A 27622-nucleotide genomic window follows, 5' to 3' on the forward strand; every position below is an offset into this window, starting at 1 on the left:
TCAAAGTTGTGCTCGACGATGCTTCAGAGAATAGAAATCATCTATAATCATTTCTGAGCTAAAATTTTCTGCGATTTCTTTCTCAATGTAAACAACCAAACAATCTGTAAGAAATCCATCTTCCATTTTGTTGCGAAGGCTAGTTTTTACAATATTCATTGCTGAAAATGCCCTTTCTGTAGTAGCGGTTGAAACAGGAAGTGTCAATATGAGAAGAATCAATCTATGAACCAAATGGTAAGTTTTTGACTTTCCTGTTTCAACTAACCCCCGGCATAGTTCAGAAATTGTGGAGAGATTTTGTAAATCCGGATGATGGGGCACATCAAGCTCAAAGTGTTGCAATTGAAATTTCAAATGAATTCTTTCTTGCTCTGTGAAATCTTGAGGATAGAATTTCTCAACAAGAGTGCAAATATCATCAATTTTTAATGAATTATATGCACTCTTAGGATCCAAACTTAAGCTAAGATTAAGGAGCTCCATTGCTTGCTCACTAAACCGATGATTTAGTTCCTGTAACTGAGAGTCGATTGCAACAGTAAAGATATCTATTCGATAGTGATACGCGATTGTTATGTGATTTTGTTGAATACGAGGTGGACCTCGACTTGCACTGTATCGAGCACTTATGTTAGGTATTTCAATCTCATATCGTTCACAAAATAATTTTACTTCCCCAACGAGACTGTCCCAACCATCTTTTCTCAACTTTTGAATAAGTGCTTTTGTAGTTGCAACTAAATGCATAGCATTTGAGATGTCTTGGGTTTTTTGCTGCAAAGCTTGACAAAGAATATCAGCTCTACCCATAATTTCCCTCATTAAATGCATAATAAAAACAAACTCAAAGGATGAAATCATATCATACGCTGTATCGGCATCCCCACGTTGAGAATAAGTGGATCCATCATTGACTACGTTTTTAAGAACTGCACAAGTTGCGCCAAACATCTTTATTAAACTACATATTGATTTAAAATGTGAGCTCCATCTAGTATCTCCAGCTTGTTGCAAAGTGCCAATTTGATTTGCCCCTCTTCCAGTCTCAAGTTCATCAATGGAAATCAAGTATGCAATTTCAGTAGCTTGAACGTCATGTAGTTCATCATTACGCTTGCAAGATGCACCAACAATATTAACAATGAAAGTTAACTTAGAAAAGAACTTATGAACTAGGATTACCTCTCATGATGCCGCAACTAGTGCTAATTATAGTCGATGAACCCAACAATGTACATAATATGCATAGGGACATTCATTTAGAAATAAAGCCTGTAATCCATTCCACTCGCCACGCATATTACTAGCACCATCATATCCTTGTCCACGAATGTTTTGAACATCAAGACTATTTCTACAAAGGACATTAGCTATTTCCAACTTAAGAGTCAAGGAAGTAGTATCTTTAACATGTACAAGATCGAAGAAACGCTCCCTTACAAAACCAACTTGGTCAACAAATCTCAAAACAATAGCCATTTGCTCCTTTTTGGACTTATCTCGAGCTTCATCTACAATTATGCAAAACTTCGAATCCGCAAGTTCTTCACGAATCTTATTTCGCACCATACTTGATAAAATATGTAAGATTTCTTTTTGGATGGTTGGCGAAGTATATTTGGCATTTTTAGGGGCATTCAAGACAACATCAGCAACTTTTTCATTGTACACTACAACAAAAACTTGCTATAACCACGTTTTTTAGACAACGTTTTTCTGAAAAACGTTGTGGAAGAGGTAAAGTAAGATTAAAAGACACGCGTTATCCTCTTATGAACATGTGTTCCACAGCGTTATCCTCAATTTCTCTTTCCGTTTATCGTTTTCTCTCTTAATTTGTCTCTATAGTTCTCTCTCTTCTTCCTAGATCTAGGGTTTTCTTTGTCTCCTCATGCTCCTTGAGAGATTCACCTGGGTTGATTCCGATTACTTATTCAGATCTAACTCTAAATCCATCGATTCTTGCATCGATTTGGTTAAAATTTCTTGACGGTTTTTTGTTTTTCTTGATTCTGATTTTGATGATTTTGCAGAGGAAGATGGTTCGGTTGAGTTGCACAAATCGGCGGAGTCACGAGACCGGGAAGGGAAGAAGGACCAAGATCCTCAGGAGAGTCCTTTTTGCCTCTATTTTCATTCTCTCTGCATGGCAAGAGTAAGCTTCTTTTTTTTTTTTTTTTTGCGCTTCTTCTTCTTCGCTCTGTTTTATCAGATCTGCTATGTTCTAACTCTTCTCTTATTATGTATGAGTAATTCGTTTGATGTTCTTCATTGATATGGACTTATTGGTGAGAAGATGTTAGGGTTTTGTTGCTGCTTTTAGTGAATTTTTTGGTTGCAGTGCTTGTGGCCTTGGATTTGAAAAGTTTGAGATTTGCCTTGGTAGAACATTTGATAAAATATTTGGGGTCCCTAGCATTTTTCTTTGACAAATGGCCTTAGGATGCCAATAGAGGGTCTTGCATAATAATTATTATTTCATCTTGTCTTTCATATGTTGTACATTTATCATCCCATCTCTTTAATGATTTGTAGAGCTCTGGGAAATCTTCAGTGTTGGAGAGTGTTGTTGGAAAGGATTTTTGCCTCGTATATCTGGTAATAATTGTGATACCCTTCTACTGTAGTGTAGACACCCCATTTTTGACCGACCTTAAGACTCAGACGTCACCAATTGAGCGCTTGGTGATGTTGCATATCGTGCTCGTTCAGAAGTTTCAGAGCCGCGGCCGTGAGCCCTGCCTTCGGATTTCCGAACCCTCTTCTGTGCCTTGTCTCGGTTTGCGAACCAGACTCGGTTTTCTCTGTTTCTTTTCCTGAGGGGAGGGAGAGGTCCCGTAGACCATCTCTCAGTGGCCGTGGGCTACATTTGGTGGCCGCAGGCCATTTTGCTCATTTCGGAGCCCGGTTCCCGGTTTTCGGAGCTACCAGGCCGTGTGCCTCGGTTCGGGACCGCTTAACCATCTCCGTTTGCTGTAAAATTTGGCATACCTCCTATTTACTCCCTTTTGAGGGACACTAGGGTCTGAGAAACCCACTTCATGGCCGAATGCCACTTTCGGTGCTTAACAGCCCATTTCCGGGACCCCGAACTGCGCGTTTTGGCCCCCGAACATTCGTCTTGCAACGGTTTTCGTTCATTTTTGGCAGGTACCTCTGTTTTATCACTGGGAAGGCCGTACAAGGGTGGGAGGCCAGTAATTGTTGCAGCAACCAGTTATATATCCTCCGACGCCCTCCGATGCCCGTTTTTCACACTTCCGGGTTAATGTTGAACACCTTGGGGCCACTTTCTTGAACTTTGGACCACATATTTGTGATGTACACACTTGGGAGGATCCTAAAAGTTAGTGGCCGGCCAGTAATGTTGCTTGACCCTTTTGAACCCCTCCTTCCGAGCCAATGTTGAATACCTTGGAGCTATTTTCTTCAACCCCAAACCACATATTTGTGATGTACACACATGGGAGGACCCTAAACGTTTATGGCCGGCCATTAATTCCATTTGGACCTTTTGAACCCCTCCTCAAAATGGCTTGTTCTCTCTCCTGTTTTAGAGTTTCCAAATTCGAACCACAGGGTTGTGAAGAGGAGACCTGGGAGGCCACCTTTTTGTGGTGGCCGGCCACTATTTCAACTTGACCCTTTTGACCCCTAGCCGGCCGGCTAGGGGAGGTGGCCGGCCGGCCACCTACAACAAAAATACTTGGCCGGCCTTAATCCATGCAATATTCATTTTACAGCTGTACAGCTGTTTCCCCCAGAAAATATCTATATCCGGGGGATATTTTGTGGGGGAACAAGAGGCTCATTTTGGCTCCACTTTGGCTAGAGTCTTCTCTCCCTCTCTTGCATTTTTTTCTGGCCTCCCAACTCAAGAAAAGGGGTTACAAGGATTGGTTGGAGCATATACATACATACCACCCAATTTCCTTCAAATTTTGGGCTCCATTTCTTCATCATCTTCAAGCTCTACCACCACCCCTCCATTCCAGCAGCAAGAGGAGGAATTCTAGCAGCTTAAAGTCATCAAAGTTGGTCCAAGAAGCAACAAAAACATTGGTCTTCAAGGGTGAGTAGCATTTCCCCCTTTTTTGTCCATTTCTTGCACCTTTTGTAAGCCATACGTGCTTATTGATTTGAGCTCCGACCAAAACTGAAAAGGTCATTTTTTTGAGCTCATTTTCTTGTTTCATTAAGGGCTCAACTCGGTTTGAGCCCTCCATATTGCACTTGCTTCAATATCCTCCTTGAATGCCATTTTCTTGCATGCTTTGGCAGCCTATCATGATTCTGTTTTTGGTCTTTTTACAGGCTTAGAAATAGTCTTATTTTGACCTTATTAACATGTTTCATTAAGGGTCTTTGGCTGTTTGGTGAATGCTTTGCATACTTTGTGTTATAGCCACCTTTTGAGCCTCATTTTGCATTGCATTTTTAGCATGTTTGTATACTGTTTTGGAGTTTTTACAGTTCTGTAAATATGCTTATTTTTGGTCCCTCTTCAATGTTGTAGAAGGGAATTTTTCAGTTTGGGCTTTGTATATACCACTTGCCTCTTTGGCCACCTTTTGGCCCTTTTTCTTGCATAAAAGCTTAGCCATACCTATGTTTGTTTTTGGGGTTTTTGAAGTTCTGCAAAGTGGCTTATTTTTTGCCCCTGTTCAATGTTGTTGAAGGGCCCTAACCTATTTGGAGTTAGCAGCTGTGAGTTGCTTCATAATCTCATGTTTAGGGCCACTTTTGCATGCCATTGTTGCCCTATCCTTGCTTGCTGTTTGGCCATGATTTGTACTGGAAAAATGCTTATTTTGAGGCTGCCTTGCTTCTGTCTTTTCACCTCGTGTACCAATTATGCATGCTTTGTATAGCTGTAGTTCATTCTATGCGCCTAATTTTGCATTTCGGGAGAGATTCCATGCATCGGGTGTGTTTTCGCCTCATTTCAGGGCTGTTTTTCCCCACATTTCATTGCTGAAAATCCATTAGCATGTTTGCACGCCATTTCATGTCATTTGCATTGCGTATGCCATTGCCTTGGTTTGCGTGCCCGTGTGCACGCATTTCGAGGTACTCCATTTTCATCTATCGGCCTCTTATGTGAGTGTGGCTGAGGCTCTCTCATGTTAGTATAAGTCCATGTTGCATTTTATATGCCATTTTAGCCATATTGCATTGCATATGCCATTGTCTCGGTTTGCGTGCCCGTGTGCACGCATTTCGAGGCACTTCATTTTCATCCATCGGCCTCTTATGTGAGTGTGGCTGAGGCTCTCTCATGTTAGTGTAAGCCCATATCATATTTCTATGTCATTTGCATTGCGTATGTCATTTTCTCGGTTTGCGTGCCCGTGTGCACGCATTTCAAGGCATCTCATTTTCATAGCATTGTGCATGCTAGGCTGTATCTTAGTTGCATGTCATGCATATTGCATCGTGTTCGGGATAGGAGTTAGCCCGGGCACGGGAAACGAGGCGCATTTCGCACTCCGAGTGACGGAACGTATCTCAATTCCCCAGTCGCCGACACTCCGGATCATCCATGATGGAGTTAGGTCTTGTTGTGTTTACACGTGCATTCATTCTATATTAAGTTGCACATTTCGACTCCTCGGCCATCATGCATCGATATGCGTGATTGGTGGCACGAGGATCGAGGCATGCATATATCTGTGAAAATACATTGCTATGCCCCTTTCCTGCTCTCTGTTGCAGCAAAATGAAGAGTCAACAGCTTTTCGGAGCTTGGCACGCTTTTCAAGAATAACTGCTAAACAGAGGCTAATTGGGGCATCCCAGTGGATTTCCGCACAAGGCAACCCAGACATGCATCATTCATCAGAAGCAAGGCAGTCCTTGGCTTGCACGCCAATTTTACAGTTTTTCTTAGTTAATTTATTAATTAATTAGGAATTTGTATATTATTTGGACTGTAATATTTGGACTGTAATATTCTTTTATTCGGGACTGTATATTTATTCGGACCCTCTGCGCGAGGGCATAACTGTAATAAGTGTACGTGTGTGCGTTGTATGTCTTCCAACCCCACGTCTTTCTCCCTTTTATTTATCCGCTTATGATGGTTAGATTAGGGCATATTTCAATTAGCATACAGTATGACAGCATGTTTGCATCATTCATCTGTTTTGCATGCACCGGGCTCGGCGCATCATACTAACCGCATTGTACTTTCAATTCCAAATTAAATACATGATAGTTGTAGCATTTCACATGCCATGTTTAGAATAGCCGAGCCTGCTATAGTTGCATTTTGCATATGTTGCATTAGGCATTTCTGTATGTTTAGGACCATGCATGATTTCTAACATAGTTTCTGTTTTGGCTTGGAGTACTCGGTAAGTTTTATGCTTTAGCATCCTTGCATGCGTGTGAGTGACTGCCATGAATAGCATGCTTACCATGAGGCTATTTGCTTATGTGATATAACTGCCTGAATGCCTGTGGGTGAAGGTTGGGTTATTTGGATTGGAACAAATCATCAAATGTGTGTTTTAAGCCCACTAGATAGTGGCAAAAATCATGTTTTCTAAGCCCACCTGAGGGTGGCAAATCCACGTCTTAGCCTACCTGCGAGTAGCATCATCAAACCATTTTCAAATAAAATAAACATGAAATGTTTTGTTCCAATTTGGGCGACCCAGTCTATACTTATATGCTGTGTACATCACATAGTAACCTAGGCTAATAACCGGAATAAGAACACACAAAGTTTTCAAAAATAGAAATCATGGTTAGTAGAGGCTGATCTTTGATCGGGCGAGCGGGGGTGCTCACGAAGTGACCTTCCCCAATCGTACCCAAGTTCCCGAGCCGAGGCAACTTTGGTGATGACGGACACGTGGCCTTTGGCACCGAGTCAGGGTTTCCTAAATTTCCCATAAAAAAAAATATTTAGGTGGCGACTCTGTATCTAGCAAAGCAGTCCATGTTTGGCACTTCTTTCAAAAATCTATTTTCTCAAAACGATTTGCCGGATTTGGAGTCTTTGGTTCAGACTTAGAACCGTGACTACAAATCAAGTCCGAGCTGTAGCGAGGTCCCCCGCGGGCTTGTTACAGTTTCTGGCGACTCCACTGGGGATTTAGAGAACTTGACTCGAACTCATGATATCTTGTTTTGATTACACTTGTGTGTTTCTTTGCATTGCATTTGCATTGGTGCGCCTAGGACACCGTGTTTGCCATCTGCTATTCCTGAACGGTTTGCCGGAGGCTTGTCTTGTCAAGGCATGACCATAAGGCTGACCGGTTGTGGGCTCTGCCAGTATGGGAACACAAACCCCGGTTTTACCAGGGCACCCTCTTTGACTATTCGACCTACTGCATATTCGGATCCCTAGTGACCATTCCAAACTAGGACAGGTTGCTTACCCGTTTATAGGTTGTTTGAAACCGCTGTGTGTGTAGTGAAACCCTAGTTCCTGACAAAATAGGACAAGGAAACCCTACCCCTTCATAGGGGTGTTTTGGCTCTCACTTATCTGTTATGTGCTTTAGAGTGCGTCTCTACAGGAATGCATGTATCAGTGTATGAGTTTGGACATCAGGCCTGCGGGCACCAGTTTGCGAATTTGGGCATTATGCCTGCGGGCATTACTATCAGTATTTGGGAGTCAGCTTTACCCGTGGGTATCAGACTCAGTTTAGGGCAGAATTTTGGGACAGAATTCAGTAGAGAGCACACTCGTTCAACTAGGCTCATATCTGTTCAGGTGAAATTCGGCTGAGGTGCTGTCAGTTTTCTCTTTTGCTAGGTAGTCTTGGAACTATCGCTTCAGAAGGCTCCGATATCCCCCGAGGTTCATCGAATTTGTGCTGATAGACTTTGTCAGGTCAGAGATTCAGTTCAAGGGTAATCAGTGTTCTTTCGCTGAGGCAAGGTAAAGAAAAGCCGGTCAGGGCTCATCTGTTCATCTAATCCGTCAGTCGCCAGTCACATCACCTTTGTTCGGACTCAGCAGACCGTGATGGCACAAGGTTCGGAAGAATTTGCGGCCGTGACAGCAGCGCTAAATCGGGGAACTGCCATGCAAGCTGAGACCAGTGTTGAAACGCAGCGCCCATCTGGGGCATCTGCCTCACATCCAGCTTTGGGACCCCAGCCGAACTTTGACCCAATTCCGCCAGTTGAAGATTTGCAGTGTCTGAATCCTCAAGAAGGGTTGGCTCAAGCTCAGGTGCCCAGAACCCTAGTGCAGCCTAATGAGAGAACTCAACCCTTTCATGTTGATGAGTTCAATCTGAATACAGTGAAAATTGCAAACCTTGAGAAGCAATTCAAAAAGGCACAGGGCCTTAACTCCATTCCTGGCATTGAGGATGGGCACATCGAGGCTTCCATCCGGCTCCCAGACAGATTCAAAATGCCATATATCGACCGTTTCGACGGGTCTGGAGATCCAATGATACATATCTGACTTTTCTTAGATGTCCTGAAGCCGATGGGTCTGACTAAGCCACAGAAACTCTCTCTGTATGGAAGAACCCTGTCGGGTGTAGCAACTACTTGGTATACCAAATTGGAGGATACAGTGAAGCAAAACTGGGAAGAACTGGCTGAGGCCTTTGTCGATCAGTATTCCTACAATACCCTAGTTGAAATGACCATCCAAGAGCTTGAAGCAACCCGCCAGAACCCAACAGAGCCTTTTGTGGAATTCGTTGCAAGGTGGAGAGCAAAGGCAGCACAAATGACAGATCGTCGCCCTTCTGAGAAGGATCAAGTGCAGATGATGGTCCGAAACCTCGAGCATGATATGTTGCAAAAGTTGATAGTTGCTCCACTATTCACTTTCAAACGTTTGCATGAACTGGGGGTTCAAGTCGAGAATGCGTTCAACAGCGGGATCATTCCCAGGACAAGGGAACTGACAAGGAAGGTGATTTCAGGGAGTACCAACGCTGGTAGTAGCGCTATTCCCAAACCCACCGAAATCAATACAGTCGCCACAGCCGACCCTTTTGCCAAACCAGGCCTACAAACAGCTGGCCCAGCCCGAGCTCAAGGCAGAACTTTCACCCCCCTCTATATGAGCCTGACTAGCACACTAAAAGCCTTGATAGAAAAAGGGCATCTCAAACCCCTCGATCCTCAACCTCTTCCCGACCCACTCCCAGTCAGACATAACCCCGCCAAGTACTGTGTGTACCATCAGCAGCGCGGACATGGCACCGACCGTTGCTACCGCCTTCGTCATGAGGTCCAAAATCTCATTGACAACCGGACGATAACTCCACCTTCAGACCCCAATGACCAAACATCTCCTGCCTACCTCAATCTCATCCACATACTGCCATCTACCTATGACCCCAGCATATACATCACCCCGGCCCATCTACCCAAGCCTGAGGTGTTTATCCCAGAAAGCATGGACTTATGCATGATGGGTACATCTGAACCCCAATCACCTCAAACCCGTGAGCCCACTACTTTTGAGCTAAAGAGAATGATCGATGATCTTCAAAGAACTGTGACAGATTTTGCCTCCGGGACATTGGCTCCGTCATCAACCGCATCACATACCAGGGAGTTCATGTCAAAAGGCCCCCCAGTCTTGGAACGGGCTGTATTTGAGAAATGCCAATCCCTTGGCAAAGTGGAGGCAGACGGTAGGAACAAGGTAGGGGCGGGCATTGGTCCCCACGAACATCTTATGTTGGCTGTTGAGGCTTTGAGGGCCGAAGGACTAAACAAACAGCAAGTGCTTACAGTGGTTGCAAAAACTGTGGATGACACTTTCGCCACTCAAGTTGGGGGCAGTTCGAATCAAGGGGCAAGCCGGGAGAAAGGTCATCATACTAGAGACGATCCTACTAGCTCTAATCATCCACTCAGAAGAGATCAGCAAACCCAGTCAGCGCCTGCCAATCCCTTTGCTGGTGCGCCCAGTAAAAATCCACAAGCCTTGAAGTACCAACCCCGAGGTCGGAGGGTCTTCCATGCCCTCTATATGCCTTTGTCCAAAGCTCTCCAAATCCTTGTTGGACAAGGCCACCTCAAACCCCTTGAGCCTCGGCCTCTCCCGAACCCTCTTCCAGCTACACATGATACTACCCAGTACTGCGCGTACCATCAACAAACTGGCCATACTACCAACGCTTGCTTCCGTCTTCGCCATGAAGTACAGGATCTATTTGACAATGGGGTCATCCCCGCACCAAGTCCTGCAAAGTCTATCGGCACTTGATCAGTGAACTTGTAGGGGATAATGTAATGTGATCGAGGGATGAACCACCTGCGGGCGGCGTTCAGTTTATTTCAGATATGGTGTATGGCACGCACTGTTTTGAGCATTTGTGAATGCTAGTTTTTGTACTGTCTGACTTCGGTATTGGGTCAGTCTTGTTATTTTGTACAGAGTCAGTCTTTTCTTACTGAGTCAGTAGGGTCTGTCTTGTTGTATCGAGTCAGTTCTGTTGTACAGAAGTCGGATATCATTATTTTGTTTTGCGTCTGTCTTTTCGCTTCCTTGTGAGTCTGTTTCTGCCTTGGAGCCAGTTGTACCAACAGATTTGAATGAAACAGCAGTGGTTTTTCATGCTTTGTGCTTACTTCTGCTTTGTGCCAGTTGTGCTAGAAAGTTTGAATGAAATAGCAGTACTTTTCGCCTACTCTTCTGCACCCCAAAATCATTTCATTGACCTAAGTTTTTCAAAGTTTTTGAACACTGCGGTGAAAACGAAGAGGAAGGGATTCCTCGGGTTTTGCAAAATTTTGATCACTTGAGAGAAAGAGAGGCATGCTAAGCCCTTAATGATTGAGATCATGCTTGTTAGCGTGAGTACTGGGAAGGATCTTGGCTTGATCCAGATTGGTTCTACACTATCTTCAGCGCGAGCGATTTGTCGCTTTCTTAAAAATTTTCAAAAACAAAATGTTTTGCGCGGTCCTGCGAAGACTTGTGTGGAATCGCTCTTGAGATTGTGCAGCTTAGGATCGCTCTCAGCCTCGAGACTCGAGCCCTTGCTTTCAAACCTTGGGCCCATTTAGAACGTTCAACGGTCAACTACAATGTGAGGCCTGTGTGGCCAGATTCAAAGCAGCCCTCGAACAAGAGGCAAGGAAATCGGGTCAAGAAGATCAGGTCTCATCAGAAGAAGTTTACGAAGCTAGAACAGCAGCCATTCTCCTGGATTCAGATGACTTCGGGATCTCAAAACCATTTGACATGGACTTGTTATACTTTTACCCCTTGAGAGGCTCGCTGGGCCGAAAACCCGGAAGGGCGACCCAGGCAAAAGTTAGAGCAAGAAAAAGAACAAAAAGAACAAAGAAAAGAAAAATGCAAAGAATGAAAAAAAAAAAAGAGAAGAGAAAAAGAAGAAAAATGAAGAAAATGAAAGAAGAAAAAGAAGCAAAAAAGAATGAAAAGATACAAAAATTGAAAAAAGAAGAACAAAGCTCGCAAGGTCGAAAACCCGCAACGGGCGCCTTGGCAAAAGTTAGAGCCTAAAAAGGAGAGGTTAATACCCGAGTGTACCTTAACCCCGAACTACGTGAGGCTTGATTCCCATCTTTGGGATATGTAGGCAACTTCATTCTGAAGTCCAGTCGTAAAACACTTCAAATTTGATTGTGTCCATGCGATGGTTTTGGTCATCTTTGTCTTCTCTGTATCTGAGAGTCTGGTTGCGTTCGTCGCTCTGAGGACTGCCCACAAAGTGCTGCGGTGCCATCCAAACAAGGGGCAACTTTCCGTTGCCACTCGATGCGTCGCGGTGCCGTTCAAACAAGGGGCAACTTTCCGTTGCCACTCGATGCGTCGCGGTGCCGTTCAAATAAGGGGCAACTTTCCGTTGCCATGCAGTTCCCCTCAAGCAAGGGGCAATTTTCCTTTGGATCCGAGGTTGTGCATCTCGAGAGTAGGTTCCGTGCTCATTGAGCAGTGGTCGTTTGCAAAAATAGTTTTTGAGAATTTTTACTGAGGTTGACTAATCTTCTTGAAAAGTACTCCATTTTTCAAAACTAGACCATTTCTTGGACCCAAAAGAGGAAAATTTTCAGTGCTCACAGCCTAATTTGCATGATTTTAAATCAGAAAATCGAACAAGCGCGTTAATCTAACTCTCATATTGGTCAAAATTGTTTTAAAAACAAAAAAAAATGGTCAAAATGATGAACTAAGGGCACAGTTGAGTCAGACTTCCTGACTTTCCCATTGTCAACATACATGCCAAGAAGGGCACTCTACCTGCCAGAATAGGGCACAACTGAAGTTAACAACGAAGGGCAGAAAGCTCTCTCATCCTCCAAGCAGCGAGGTATCAAGCCGAGTGCGAAGCACGAATTGGAATGGATCGAGATGCTCCATTCCCTCATCCGGCGCATCGACAGATATCACCGAAGGAAATAGCCGCGAGCTGATTATGTTGGGTGTGAGCCCGCAACTTCCTGTTCATCCGTCAACCACCCAGGGAAGGGATGAAAAATGAGAAATTGAAAAATAGAGAGATGTGCGATGAGAGAAAAAGTGAGAAAAGGGCTTTTTAAGAAAAATAGAGCTTGAGGGCCGAGTGATGTGAGGATCACAAATGAGAGAGGGTGGGGAACAATACCCGGTGAAACAGGCTCCCTGTGCACGTCTGAGTGTCGTGTCTTTTTGTTTTATCTCGATTCTTGTTTTGAGTCGTTTCGAGTGTTACTCGATGTGTCTAGGTTGCGTGCCTTTTATTTCCTTGTTGAGTTGTCTTGCTGTGTTCAGTCGTAGGCTCGATACCCGGTCAAAAGCTCATTTATCAATTCAAAAATAAAATCGTTTTGCGCTCCGAGTGCCGTGCCGTTCTCCACATCTGTGCAAAACAAGATTCATTCTTTCATAAAACCGCAGGGTTCAGCCCAGGTCATGTCAGAACAGCAAAACAAGGACCTATCTGAAGCTATATAAGTTCCGGACTACGAAGCAAAAGAAAATAGGGAGAATTTTGAGCATCTGAGTATGTTTCACCTTCAGAAAATTCTGAGATTGCATTCCATATGTACCTCTTCAGGCCTTGCCAGTACCCTGAAGAATGAGTGTGCCTCTACTCCAAGCTTAAGCATGCTTCAAGTCAGAACGGCAATTAAAGCAGCAGCAGCAGATGTTATCTCTCGCCAATATGAACAGGGTGTGCCCTTTTTGAGCTGAGTGTGTTGCAAAGTCCTCTAAGAGGTAAATCAGAGGCACCAGAGTATATATTTGATGCTCCTCTACTACATAGAATGTGAACTTTCATATACACTGTTGTTGCATGCGTGCCGCACATCGTTATGATTCATGCATAGAATATGCTTGCTTTCGATTCTGCATAGAATTTGCTTTCAATATTGCATAGAATATGCTCCTATTTCTTGCATAGAAAATGCTCATATCTTTTGCATAGAAAATGCACTCTTCCATACTTGCATAGAAAATGCACCTCATTTGCATAGAACATGCATTCACTCGCACTATCTTGTGCACTTACACTTTGTATCTCACTAGCACTGTTTAGTGCATTTCAAAATCAATCGCGCTGTTTAGCGTATCGCACTATTTTGTGCATTGCATTTCAATCGCGCTGTTTAGCGTATCGCACTGTTTAGTGCATTTCAAAATCAATCGCGCTGTTTAGCGTATCGCACTGTTTAGTGCATTTCAAATCAATCGCGCTGTTTAGCGTATCGCACTGTCTTGTGCATTTCAAATCATTTGCGCTATTTTGCGCATCGCACTGTTTTGTGCAGTTTACATTCGCGCTATTTTGCGCATTGCACTATTTTGTGCAGTTTATCATTCGCGTTATTTTGCGCACCTTCATCGCACTGTCTTGTGCATTTCAAATCAATCGCGCTGTTTAGCGTATCGCACTGTCTTGTGCATTTCAAAATCACTCGCGCTATTTTGCACATCGCACTATTTTGTGCAGTTTATCATTCGCGCTATTTTGCGCACCTCAATCGCACTGTTTTGTGCAGTTTATCATTCGCGCTATTTTGCGCACCTCAATCGCACTATTTTGTGCAGTTTACATTCGCGCTATTTTTGCGCATCGCACTGTTTTGTGCGGTTTATCAATCACGCTGTTTTGCGCATCACACTGTTTTGTGCAGTTTACATTCCGCACTGTCTTGTGCATTTCAAATCACTCACGCTTTCTTGCGCATTGCACTGTTTTGTGCACCTTACTTGCATTTTGCATGCATTCCATCGCGCTATCTTGCGCATCTCACCTGTACTTGTTAGTGCATTGTATCGCGCTATCTTGCGCGCCTTATCTGTATCGCACTGTTTTGTGCATTCACCTTGCTCGTACTGTTTTGTACACCTTTAGCATCGCACTATTTTGTGCATCTGTTTAGCACTGTTTTGTGCATTCACTCTGCATCGCACTGTTTTGTGCACTCCCTGGTCTAGGAGACCTTAAATCCTCCGGTCTACGGAGACCTTAAATCCTGCATATTTATTCGCACTGTCTTGTGCACTCGCCGGTCTAGGAGACCTTAAATCCTCTAAAGGTGCAATTCCTTTGGTGTTTGTCATGCCCGAACGACTTCTGGTGGTTTGGTATAGCCACCTGCCTGTGTTTGCGGTGAGTGCCTAGGAGACCAACTGCGACGGTGGAAACTAGAGTTCAAATGGCCGATGCCTAGAACGTAAAGGTTCCAGATTTCCGAGACTAAAGTCTGGTTTAAATACCCAGAGGCGTGTCCTCGGCTTGAAATCTGTATGGAAGCCCCATAGGTTGAGATAGCATGTATGCACCTCAATTCTGGATACGGAACCAACCTAGTCTGTCACCCCGTTGGAGAATAGGGAAAACTGCGACCATAGTCAGGGAGAAAAGTAGTACCTGTGGTTCAACCAAGAAGAAGCGAAAGATCCCCAGCAGCATGAGGTAAGTCATTGCCAATTGCCCCTGTAAGGTACCTTTACCTCTTAGCCATTACATTGCATTTTAGCCACTACATTACAGTGCATTGCATGAATCCTCAATTTTCAAAAATCGGCTTCGCGTAGCGTATAAGTCCAACTTTCAAAACCGGCTTCGCGTGGCGTATAAGTCCAATCTTCAAAATATTTCTGCATATCATTTGCATTTTGCCCCTGCCTACGGGCACATCTCTGTTTATCTTGTACGTTTGTCTAAGTCTTCGGCCTTGTCAAAAATTGGTCGTTTCTGGGCTTTGACATTCACTCCCGTCACTTATGACTTTGGAGTTCTGTCAAAGAGGGGCAACTGTAGACACCCTATTTTTGACCGACCTTAAGACTCAGACGTCACCAATTGAGTGCTTGGTGATGTTGCATATCGTGCTCGTTCAGAAGTTTCAGAGTCGCGGCCGTGAGCCCTGCCTCCGGATTTCCGAACCCTCTTCTGTGCCTTGTCTCGGTTTGCGAACCAGACTCGATTTTCTCTGTTTCTTTTCCTGAGGGGAGGGAGAGGTCCCGTAGACCATCTCTCAGTGGCCGTGGGCTACATTTGGTGGCCGCAGGCCATTTTGTTCATTTCGGAGCCCGGTTCCCGGTTTTCGGAGCTACCAGGCCGTGTGCCTCGGTTCGGGATCGCTTAACCATCTCCGTTTGCTGTAAAATTTGGCATACCTCCTATTTACTCCCTTTTGAGGGACACTAGGGTCTGAGAAACCCACTTCATGGCCGAATGCCACTTTCGGTGCTTAACAGCCCATTTCCGGGACCCCGAACTGCGCGTTTTGGCCCCCGAACATTCGTCTTGCAACGGTTTTCGTTCATTTTTGGCAGGTACCTCTGTTTTATCACTGGGAAGGCCGTAGAAGGGTGGGAGGCCAGTAATTGTTGCAGCAACCAGTTATATATCCTCCGACGCCCTCCGATGCCCGTTTTTCACACTTCCAGGCTAATGTTGAACACCTTGGGGCCACTTTCTTGAACTTTGGACCACATATTTGTGATGTACACACTTGGGAGGATCCTAAAAGTTAGTGGCCGGCCAGTAATGTTGCTTGACTCTTTTGAACCCCTCCTTCCGAGCCAATGTTGAATACCTTGGAGCCATTTTCTTCAACCCCAAACCACATATTTGTGATGTACACACATGGGAGGACCCTAAAAGTTTATGGCCGGCCATTAATTCCATTTGGACCTTTTGAACCCCTCCTCAAAATGGCTTGTTCTCTCTCCTGTTTTAGAGTTTCCAAATTCGAACCACAGGGTTGTGAAGAGGAAACCTGGGAGGCCACCTTTTTGTGGTGGCCGGCCACTATTTCAACTTGACCCTTTTGACCCCTAGCCGGCCGGTTAGGGGAGGTGGCCGGCCGGCCACCTGCAACAAAAATACTTGGCCGGCCTTAATCCATGCAATATTCACTTTACAGCTGTACAGCTGTTTCCCCCAGAAAATATCTATATCCGGGGGATATTTTGTGGGGGAACAAGAGGCTCATTTTAGCTCCACTTTGGCTAGAGTCTTCTCTCCCTCTCTTGCATTTTTTGCTGGCCTCCCAACTCAAGAAAAGGGGTTACAAGGATTGGTTGGAGCATATACATACATACCACCCCATTTCCTTCAAATTTTGGGCTCCATTTCTTCATCATCTTCAAGCTCTACCACCACCCCTCCATTCCAGCAGCAAGGGGAGGAATTCCAGCAGCTTAAAGTCATCAAAGTTGGTCCAAGAAGCAACAAAAACATTGGTCTTCAAGGGTGAGTAGCATTTCCCCCTTTTTTGTCCATTTCTTGCACCTTTTGTAAGCCATACGTGCTTATTGATTTGAGCTCCGACCAAAACTGAAAAGGTCATTTTTTTGAGCTCATTTTCTTGTTTCATTAAGGGCTCAACTCGGTTTGAGCCCTCCATATTGCACTTGCTTCAATATCCTCCTTGAATGCCATTTTCTTGCATGCTTTGGAAGCCTATCATGCTTCTGTTTTTGGTCTTTTTACAGGCTTAGAAATAGTCTTATTTTGACCTTATTAACATGTTTCATTAAGGGTCTTTGGCTGTTTGGTGAATGCTTTGCATACTTTGTGTTATAGCCACCTTTTGAGCCTCATTTTGCATTGCATTTTTAGCATGTTTGTATACTGTTTTGGAGTTTTTACAGTTCTGTAAATATGCTTATTTTTGGTCCCTCTTCAATGTTGTAGAAGGGAATTTTTCAGTTTGGGCTTTGTATATACCACTTGCCTCTTTGGCCACCTTTTGGCCCTTTTTCTTGCATAAAAGCTTAGCCATACCTATGTTTGTTTTTGGGGTTTTTGAAGTTCTGCAAAGTGGCTTATTTTTTGCCCCTGTTCAATGTTGTTGAAGGGCCCTAACCTATTTGGAGTTAGCAGCTGTGAGTTGCTTCATAATCTCATGTTTAGGGCCACTTTTGCATGCCATTGTTGCCCTATCCTTGCTTGCTGTTTGGCCATGATTTGTACTGGAAAAATGCTTATTTTGAGGCTGCCTTGCTTCTGTCTTTTCACCTCGTGTACCAATTATGCATGCTTTGTATAGCTATAGTTCATTCTATGCGCCTAATTTTGCATTTTGGGAGAGATTCCATGCATCGGGTGTGTTTTCGCCTCATTTCAGGGCTGTTTTCCCCCACATTTCATTGCTGAAAATCCATTAGCATGTTTGCACGCCATTTCATGTCATTTGCATTGCGTATGCCATTGCCTCGGTTTGCGTGCCCGTGTGCACGCATTTCGAGGCACTCCATTTTCATCTATCGGCCTCTTATGTGAGTGTGGCTGAGGCTCTCTCATGTTAGTATAAGTCCATGTTGCATTCTATATGCCATTTTAGCCATATTGCATTGCATATGCCATTGCCTCGATTTGCGTGCCCGTGTGCACGCATTTCGAGGAACTTCATTTTCATCCATCGGCCTCTTATGTGAGTGTGGCTGAGGCTCTCTCATGTTAGTGTAAGCCCATATCATATTTCTATGTCATTTGCATTGCGTATGTCATTTTCTCGGTTTGCGTGCCCGTGTGCACGCATTTCAAGGCATCTCATTTTCATAGCATTGTGCATGCTAGGCTATATCTTAGTTGCATGTCATGCATGTCATGCATATTGCATCGTGTTCGGGATAGGAGTTAGCCCGGGCACGGGAAACGAGGCGTATTTCGTACTCCGAGTGACGGAACGTATCTCAATTCCCCAGTCGTCGACACTCCGGATCATCCATGATGGAGTTAGGTCTTGTTGTGTTTACACGTGCATTCATTCTATATTAAGTTGCACATTTCGACTCCTCGGCCATCATGCATCGATATGCGTGATTGGTGGCACGAGGATCGAGGCATACATATATCTGTGAAAATACATTGCTATGCCCCTTTCCTGCTCTCTATTGCAGCAAAATGAAGAGTCAACAACTTTTCGGAGCTCGGCACGCTTTTCAAGAATAACTGCTAAACAGAGGCTAATTGGGGCATCCCAGTGGATTTCCGCGCAAGGCAACCCAGACATGCATCATTCATCAGAAGCAAGGCAGTCCCTGGCTTGCACACCAGTTTTATAGTTTTTCTTAGTTAATTTATTTATTAATTAGGAATTTGTATATTATTTGGACTGTAATATTTGGACTGTAATATTCTTTTATTCGGGACTGTATATTTATTCGGACCCTCTGCGCGAGGGCATAACTGTAATAAGTGTGCGTGTGTGCGTTGTATGTCTTCCAACCCCACGTCTTTCTCCCTTTTATTTATCCGCTTATGATGGTTAGATTAGGGCATATTTCAATTAGCATACAGTATGACAGCATGTTTACATCATTCATCTGTTTTGCATGCACCGGGCTCGGCGCATCATACTAACCGCATTGTACTTTCAATTCCAAATTGAATACATGATAGTTGTAGCATTTCACATGCCATGTTTAGAATAGCCGAGCCTGCTATAGTTGCATTTTGCATATGTTGCATTAGGCATTTCTGTATGTTTAGGACCATGCATGATTTCTAACATAGTTTCTGTTTTGGCTTGGAGTACTCGGTAAGTTTTATGCTTTAGCATCCTTGCATGCGTGTGAGTGACTGCCATGAATAGCATGCTTACCATGAGGCTATTTGCTTATGTGATATAACTGCCTGAATGCCTGTGGGTGAAGGTTGGGTTATTTGGATTAGAACAAATCATCAAATGTGTGTTTTAAGCCCACTAGATAGTGGCAAAAATCATGTTTTCTAAGCCCACCTAAGGGTGGCAAATCCACGTCTTAGCCTACCTGCGAGTAGCATTATCAAACCATTTTCAAATAAAATAAACATGAAATGTTTTGTTCCAATTCGGGCGACCCAGTCTATACTTATATGCTGTGTGCATCACATAGTAACCTAGGCTAATAACCGGAATAACAACACACAAAGTTTTCAAAAATAGAAATCATGGTTAGTAGAGGCCGATCTTTGATCGGGCGAGCGGGGGTGCTCACGAAGTGACCTTCCCCAATCGTACCCAAGTTCCCGAGCAGAGGCAACTTTGGTGATGACGGACACGTGGCCTTTGGCACCGAGTCAGGGTTTCCTAAATTTCCCATAAAAAAAAATATTTAGGTGGCGACTCTGTATCTGGCAAAGCAGTCCATGTTTGGCACTTCTTTCAAAAATCTGTTTTCTCAAAACGATTTGCCGGATTTGGACTCTTTGGTTCAGACTTAGAACCGTGACTACAAATCGAGTCTGAGCTGTAGCGAGGTCCCCCGCGGGCTTGTTACATGTAGTATGTGAATTGGTCCCTAATACGTATGTGATTACATGTTTTGATGTGACTTGTGTGCCATTATGTGAATGTATATGATTTTGAATTTCTATCTGTTCGCCGTAGGAATATCTGTTTGAATAATCTGCTTTGAAAATTAAATTGAGGGCCTTATCGGCCACAGAACTCGAAATTGATTACGCCATCGTAATTGGCATAATTTTTAGAGTCTACGGTGAAATTTAATTAGAAATTGATTCGGGTTAGATTAAATCGATTAAATTGATGAATAATGCCAAATTACTTTACTATTATTATTATATTGTGAGTGGGGATTTATGTATAGGCATGTTACACTCAATTCCCTTCTTTTAACTTCATTTGGGCTGATCAACTCTCTAGAGAGAGGCAAGGCCGGCTGTTAGAGTGAGAGAGGAGAGAATTGTACAAATTTGGCCTAAAGCTTGGGAATCTTGGAGATTTAGCTCAAGAATTTACTAGAGCTTAGGAGATCAAAACTTCTAGGTGAGTAATCCTTGGAGTATAGTTTGTTATTTTGTGTGTTCAAGCTAATTTGGTGATCAAGAGTAAGGTTAAAATGAAATTGGGTTGTATTTGTTGAATTGAAGCTTAATATGTGCATGCATGTAGGAAATCACCTTGATATTGCATGTTTGAGCACAAATGTGTATAATCCATGTGAAATGTTAAAGGAAACTCATGTCTTGATCACCATTGTGTAACCTAAGTTGAGAGTGTGGCTAATTCATCACATGCATGTACAAATTGAGAAGATATGAGCTTGAATGCATGAGTTGTCATGTTGGTGTTGAGTTTGACATATTTTGGGACATGCATGTAGATAAATCAAGAAATTGAGCTCTATAATGTTATAATCTTGCATTAGTACCATGTTGATATGATTATATTGAGATTTGAGCCATTGCGAGCAAGTATTGTGGCTTGAAAACTGAATTGGAGCTCAAGAACACATTCTGGGTTTTCCAGAATTTTGAAGTCCGCTCGAGCGGGGCAATGGCCGCTCGAGCGGGAAATACGTGCTCCAAGTAAATTTTTCTGCAGACCTTGATGTCCGCTCGAGCGGGTAAGTCCACGCTCGAGCGAGGAGCTATGTAGGATGGACTTCCGCTCGAGCGTCCGAGGTCACACTCGAGCGTAAAAATGATACATCCAGAACTTTTTGCAGACATGGCTTACGCTCGAGCGGGTAAGTCCACGCTCGAGCGGAGAGCCATGTAAAGAGGCCTTATGCTCGAGCGCCGAATCGAACGCTCGAGCGTAAATTTCCCATATCCAGTACTTTTACAGGCCTCAGGGGTCCGCTCGAGCGGGTAAGTCCACGCTCGAGCGGGGACCTTGTTTTCTGAAATTTTATGCATGCATTCTGTGATTCGTTTTCCGTTCTCTTTCACTCGTAAACACTCTTAGGCATATGCTAAGCATTGTAAATGAGTTAATGAGATAAGAACAAAGCCTAAAGAGGAATATGTGAATTAAGGAACGGATTGAATTGTTAGTGACCCTTTTGTGTTCATGAAATGTGTAGGGTCAAGCTCCAGGGCAAATCCACAAGCCAATCACTGTGAATAATATCAATATTTGAAAGTTTGTCAATGTCCAATTGTTATTCCCTTATAAGCCTTATGAATTTGCTAATTGGGATCGTGGACAAAAGTCTAATACGAACAAATGAATGGACCGAAGGCCGTTTTGATACAAATGAATGGGCCGAAGGCCGTTTTGACACAAATGAATGGGCCGAAGGCCGTTTTGATATAAATGAATGGACCGAAGGCCGTTTTGATATAAATGAATGGGCCGAAAGCCGTTCTGATACAAATGAATGGGCCGAAGGCTGTTTTGACACAAATGAATGGGCCAAAAGCCGTTTTGACAAGAATGAATGGGCCGAAGGCCGTTTTGATAAGAATGAATGGGCCGAAGGCCGTTTTGACGTAAATGGAAATCTGATTGGGCCAAAGGCCAGTATGTTTGGGACTACTGTCATTTGATTTGAATTTTGTATAAGTGTATATATATTAAGCAGAAATATGCATTGGGCCCAAGGCCGTTCGGAGCATGTTGTTCTTCATATAGCTTATGTAATTTATGTATTCGATATTATTCACTGAGCTATCGCTCATGCTCATTCATGTGTTTGTAGGTGAGCCGAGGGAAGTCCAAACCCAGCCCCAGTGAAGTCTGCCAGGAACAACATGAGTTTTGAGAAAGTCAGCCTTGTGTCTCACGCACGAGACCTATCCTTGCCATTTTGTTATGTAACTATATTTTGTCCTGCTGGCAAGGACTTTATGTATATTTGTAAATAGTCTGTCATGGGTTGACTTAGTTGGATGATCCTGTTTGAAAAGAATTTTATGGTACTGTACTTTTGACGTGGGTTATTAACGTATATGAGTATGGTTTGTCTTGAAATGCATATAAGTACGGCTCTATGGACAAAATTTTTGATTATTGCTTCCGTTCGGCCCCCTTTACTCTGTTGGGTTATGTCTATTTTGGTTTGAGGCCGTAAGTAATCTCAGGATTACTGGTCGGTTACGTCCTTAACCCATAGGGGGCGGGTTCGGGTCGTGACAATAATGCTTCCACATTTTTTCTAATGTTACAACATGGTTGTAGTATATATAATTTAAGATTTTCATTAACTTATAAAATCCTTTGAACTCTAGAAGTAATTTGAAACTATTATATGTAGGAATTGTTACCAGACATCCTCTTGTCCTACAACTTCATAGGATTGATGAAGGAAGAGAATATGCAGAATTCATTCACCTTCCAAAAAAGAAGTTTACTGATTTGGGTATATTTCTCGTCGCAGAAGTGACATTTTTCTAGAAAATAACTTGTGTTGTTGCTACCCAGTCATGATTATTCTTTTTCTCTTGTTAAATAGCCTTGTATTTAGTGTTTACCTTGATTTTAGCAAGAGGTATTTCAAGCTAATGCCAGTCAGTATATCATCTTTGTCTAGATTTAGTCCTAATGATTGATATGCATTTTTTTGGTATTTCTGATCTTGTATATGTACCATTGATTTTCTATCTTTTAGATCTCAAATGCTAAATCCTTGGTTGTATCTTGTGCAGCTGCTGTGATGAAGGAGATCGCTGATGAGACTGATTGAAAGACTGGCCGTTCAAAACAAATTTCAACTGTTCAATTTATCTTAGTTTATATTCCCCCAGTGGTGAGAAAGAGCATTGCTTGCCACACTATCTTACTCTTTCTGCACTTGACTTTTTCCCCTTGATTTATTAAAATGAAGTTTATTTACATGTCGGTCGACCACACCTGATCGGCACACAAGACTTAGCTTGATTTTGGTATTAAGCTTTTGTCAACCCTGTTTTCTGATTCACAATTTGGACTAAAAAAATAGTTGGTTATTAAAAGTTGTGCTCCATTTACTAAATTTGTTTGATATTGAAGTTAGGGCTTTAACAAATTGTTATGCACTTCTAAGCTATTATCTCTCCTTTAATAGTTATCAAATGACTGCAGTATGTGCATCAAAACCTCCCTTTTGCTTTGCTCTTCTTTCCATTATTCTCTTGCACAGAATGTGGCATTTACCTTGGATTTTCTTTTAGTTGCTAAATGTGGTATTTATAATTTCTTCATTTCATTATTATGTTTGTGTGGCTTTGCAGTTGTGAACCTGACACTAATTGATCTTCCTGGGCTTACAAAAGTAGCTATTGGTGAGATAGCAAATCTCAATGTTTGTATGTCTTTTCTTGTTATTATTCTGATTGTTTTGATCATTATGGCCAATCTGAAAGCATTGTGCAAGACATTGAGAATATGGTCCGGTCCTATATTGAGAAGGTAATTACTATTCAGATTCTGATTTTGTTTGCTTATGGGGATTACCTAACTCAATGAAAATATTTACTTAGATTTTTCTGAATCTCGTGTATGTTTTGGGAAACGCTGCAATTCTCCAAGAGAATTTAGTGAAGCTCAAAAGTTGTAGCAATAATGTGAAAATTTACTGTTTATGATCTTGGTAAAGTTCAACATGTCAAGTAACTAAGTTTACCTTTAATTTTAATAAATAAGATTTCCAGTTCAGAATTCTATCTGTACATTCTTCTATATCGGAAACCTGTTACGTAACCATCTAAAATTGTCTTCCTGAACCAATATATTGTGAACATTCATGTTGTTTAAATGTGGGTGTGTATATATATAATTATTTGACTCATGTTGATAATGAATGTCTAATTGCTTAGGTTCTCTTACACGAGTTTGCTTTGTTACCAGTTTGAGGTATTGTTTTCCCTTCATCCAACTCCAGCAGTTTGTGGGTTTCCTACAGAAGAGGCACTTGTTCTAATTGCAGAAACTGGTATATGTATATTGCTATATCATTTTTGTTCTCCAATCTGTGTTTTATGGCTTGTTTACATCCACATGAAATTTTTAAGATGGGACATAATTCAATTCTTGGCTAAAGTTGAACAAGAAAGGAATCAATGATCTAAAGAAAGTATACATACTTATCTTGCCTAGACGGAATCATATATCACGATTTACACTTCCTTGTAAAGCTTATGTGTTTACTGTCCATTAGTGCGACTCGTCTAATTTGAAGTACATATAGCAGTGATAAAAATTGTACTATTAGTGAATTCAATCTTTACTCTAGAACACTAGATTTAGCCTAACTAACATTGGTCATATTATCGTCCTTATGGTTTTGGTTTCACTTCCTGATGTTTTTTGGCAAAAGACCTCTGGTTTATTTTGAGTAATGATGCTTAATTCCTAACTGATACAGCGGAAGATGGACTTGTATCAAGTCATAGACAGAGAAATTTAAAGTGGTTTCTAAATTTTTACTACACATTATATATATTTTAGCCGTGGTTGCTAAATCTCTCTCTCTCTGTTTTTTGTGTATACTGTTATATATATATATATATATATATATGCTGTTAGAATTGCAATATTACTTGGGATTTGCTCTTTATTTTAAATTCAAGTTTATTTTATTTTAGTTTATTTATTTATTTTTGGTTTCAAAGGAATTGGAAGTGATTGAAGTTTTTCTAATTGGAATGGTGTTGTGTTCATCATTGATTTGAAATATAAGAATAATATGCTCTGAGTTCATCACTGATGCCACTCCGATTGTTAAGGACAAACTTTGATACTTTAATTCTGAATAATTTGAGTGTTATCTTTCTCTTTATTCTCCAAATGGGAGTTCTTCTTAGTGGGGAGAATTGATGAAGATCATTAAGGCAGCAATATATACGTAGTGTTGGTGTATGAATTTTATTAGATTTTGGCATAATTGAAGTTATTAAGAATTTTTGTACCCCCCTCTCTCTCTCTCTCTCTCTCTCTCTCTCTCTCTCGCTCACTCGCTCGCTCTCGAATCTCAGATGTGAGGGTCTGGAGGCGAGTGATTATTTGGGCTTAATGAATGAACCTGTTATATGATTATTTGGGCTTATTCATGCTATTTGTTCTTGTCAAATGCAGGTTCACATATCAAAGAAAGGAAAGAAGAAGAAAAAGTAGATATGACAAACTCAATGAAAAAAGGCCGCTGGAGAAATTCTGTTTTGGAGCAACAATTAAAGCATTGTCTTAGGAGTTTTTGAGTTGTTTTGGGAAAAGATTGAAAGCTGGGAGAGGGGGTGGGATGGAAACCTTATGTTTGGGTCCCATATTAGTGACAGGTTGATGTAGTTGCATCTCTATTGATGGCTAATAAGAGGGAGCCTCGCCAAGCCCATAACTATTGGAAAAGGTGCTTCATATATGTGTGTGTATTTGATGCACACTACTCTTACATGTAACCTGACATATTCTATTTTTCTACATGATGAATAGAAATGTAGCCTTTAGTTTTATGTTCTTTGATTGGAAGATGACATTCAAACAGAAATTCTTTAGGAGGCCAAACTGCTATTCATTTATGTTTGGTATTCTAGTTTTGCCAAATAAAAAAAAAAAGAAAAGAAAAAGAAAAAGTGGCGTTTTTTAAAAAACGCTACTAAATGACGTCATTATGAATGACGTCATCCGTTAGTTTGTGACGGAAGTTGAAACAGATGTCAAAGATTTTGCGGCGTTTTCAAAAACGCCGTCTAATATTTTTAGCGACGTTTTTCAAATGTTGCAAAGCTATTGTGGCGGCCGTATCAGCGACGAAAATATTAAACGTCACTGTAACTTTTTATGGCGTTTTTCAAGCTTTTAGCGGCATTTTAAAAATGTCGCTAAAACTCCAATTTCCTGTAGTGGTATGTGGCTAAAAACTTTATCAACTCAAGAAAGTTACCTCGATTTTTTGAATTGGGACGTTGTTCATGGCCTCTAAAAGCACAACCTTGAGAAGTTAGCCAACGAACACTGTCTATTGACGCCTTTAGTCGCAAACGATTATTCATAATCTGTTCAGAAGATTGCCTATCCATAACCTTATCAATATGTTGGGATTGCTTCATCAAAATATCACAACATTTCACGGCATTATTATGAGTTGAACGCTGATCCTTACCCATATGGCATAGAAAGGCACAATTAATTCCATCATTCACTTTCTTCCAATTTCGAAATCCATCAATAGTGAATGCATTAGCTCCAAGCCGACCAGTTGATTTTTTACTAAAAAGATAGCATGGTAGGCAATATGCAGCATCTTTTGAAGGAGAGTACTCTAACCAATGAAATATATTGAACCAAGATGATTGAAATCGACGAGGATGATTTATAGACCCAGGCGGAGGATATTTTGAAAGAAGAAACTGATATGGTCCTGCCTTGATATAAGCCCTTTGAGTTTCATCTTGTTGATTAGTTGGATAATCCCATATTTGAGAACGTATCCCAGGATCACGCTCTAAGGAAGAAGTGTCTACATCTTGACATTCAACTCGTGGATTTTTTGAAGGATGTTGATCAGGAATTGAAGTCTCAATATTAGAGTTCAAGTTAGGCACATCAGATGTTGAATTATCAACACTCTTTCTTTTAAAGAATGTATCAATTGTTTTTAGCTTCCCCATGACATGAACACATTTAAGCTTCTGATAACCTGAAAATTTTATTTATACATTATTTTTTTTATGAATCTAAACTTTTGATAACTTCAAATTTTATTTATATTACAAGCACATATCATCTTTAAAAATATACAAAACATTAAATAAATTCAAACATAAAATATACAATTTATATAAATAGATTAAAATTAACAAACATAAAAATAGGGAGACTTACCTTCTATTGAGAAAAAAAGGAGAAATACTGATGATAGTGATAAGTGAGAACATGTCCAAAAGCTGGGAGTCATCTTCTCTACTAATCATAAGGAAAAAACCAAAATAAAAATGAATATCTCATTCTCTATTTATTAACTAAATATTTTAATTTTAAAATAAATTAATAAAAACAAAGTGAGTTCATGAGTTATTGAATGTTACCTTTCTTTGTCAATTGCTTTCTAAAAGGTGGGTTTTGCCGTTAAGAATTATTGGTTCTCTTAGTTCATAGCAGAAAAAAAAGAAGAGAAAACCCTTTCAAATAAAAGCTCTATTTTTTTTTTTTTTTAACTGAGATGTTTGCTTGTTTGTTAAAGCTCCAAACTTCCTCTACAAGCTTGACATCCCATCCCACCACGTGACTCACTTGTGAGTTGTAACTTGTATCACATGACTTTTATTTGTTTTTTAGTTTTTTTTATTCACAGATATTTGTTTGTATCATTGGATGAGGTGGGGCCAATCTTTGAAATGGGAGGAAAAGAAGACCAAAGGTGAATACAAATAAGGGGGGACCACTGTTAAGAGATTAAATAAAAAATATATATTTAACATATATATATGTATGATTTTTGTTGACTTTGTAGGGGGCCGGGACCCCTCCTTCCCTCCGCCACTGATTATAACATTTGTCA

General features: G+C 41.6%; 1 protein-coding gene and 1 long non-coding RNA gene across 2 annotated transcripts; one reads left to right on the forward strand and one right to left on the reverse strand.

The window, feature by feature from the left end:
• Positions 1-26732, reverse strand: LOC114292815 (uncharacterized). Its single transcript, XM_082913314.1, is given in 3 exon segments — positions 1-820; positions 872-1672; positions 25972-26732. Coding segments are annotated over 3 exon segments (2382 nt in total).
• On the forward strand, positions 23495-25579 carry LOC114292810 (uncharacterized). Its single transcript, XR_014362212.1, has 2 exons — positions 23495-23535; positions 25201-25579. It is a non-coding gene; the product is annotated as an uncharacterized LOC114292810 (long non-coding RNA).
• Positions 26733-27622: the final 890 nt, after the last annotated feature.

Source organism: Camellia sinensis, chromosome 2, assembly GCF_055761805.1.
Source record: "Camellia sinensis isolate YWXY chromosome 2, ASM5576180v1, whole genome shotgun sequence".
NCBI classification, from domain to species: Eukaryota; Viridiplantae; Streptophyta; class Magnoliopsida; order Ericales; family Theaceae; genus Camellia; species Camellia sinensis.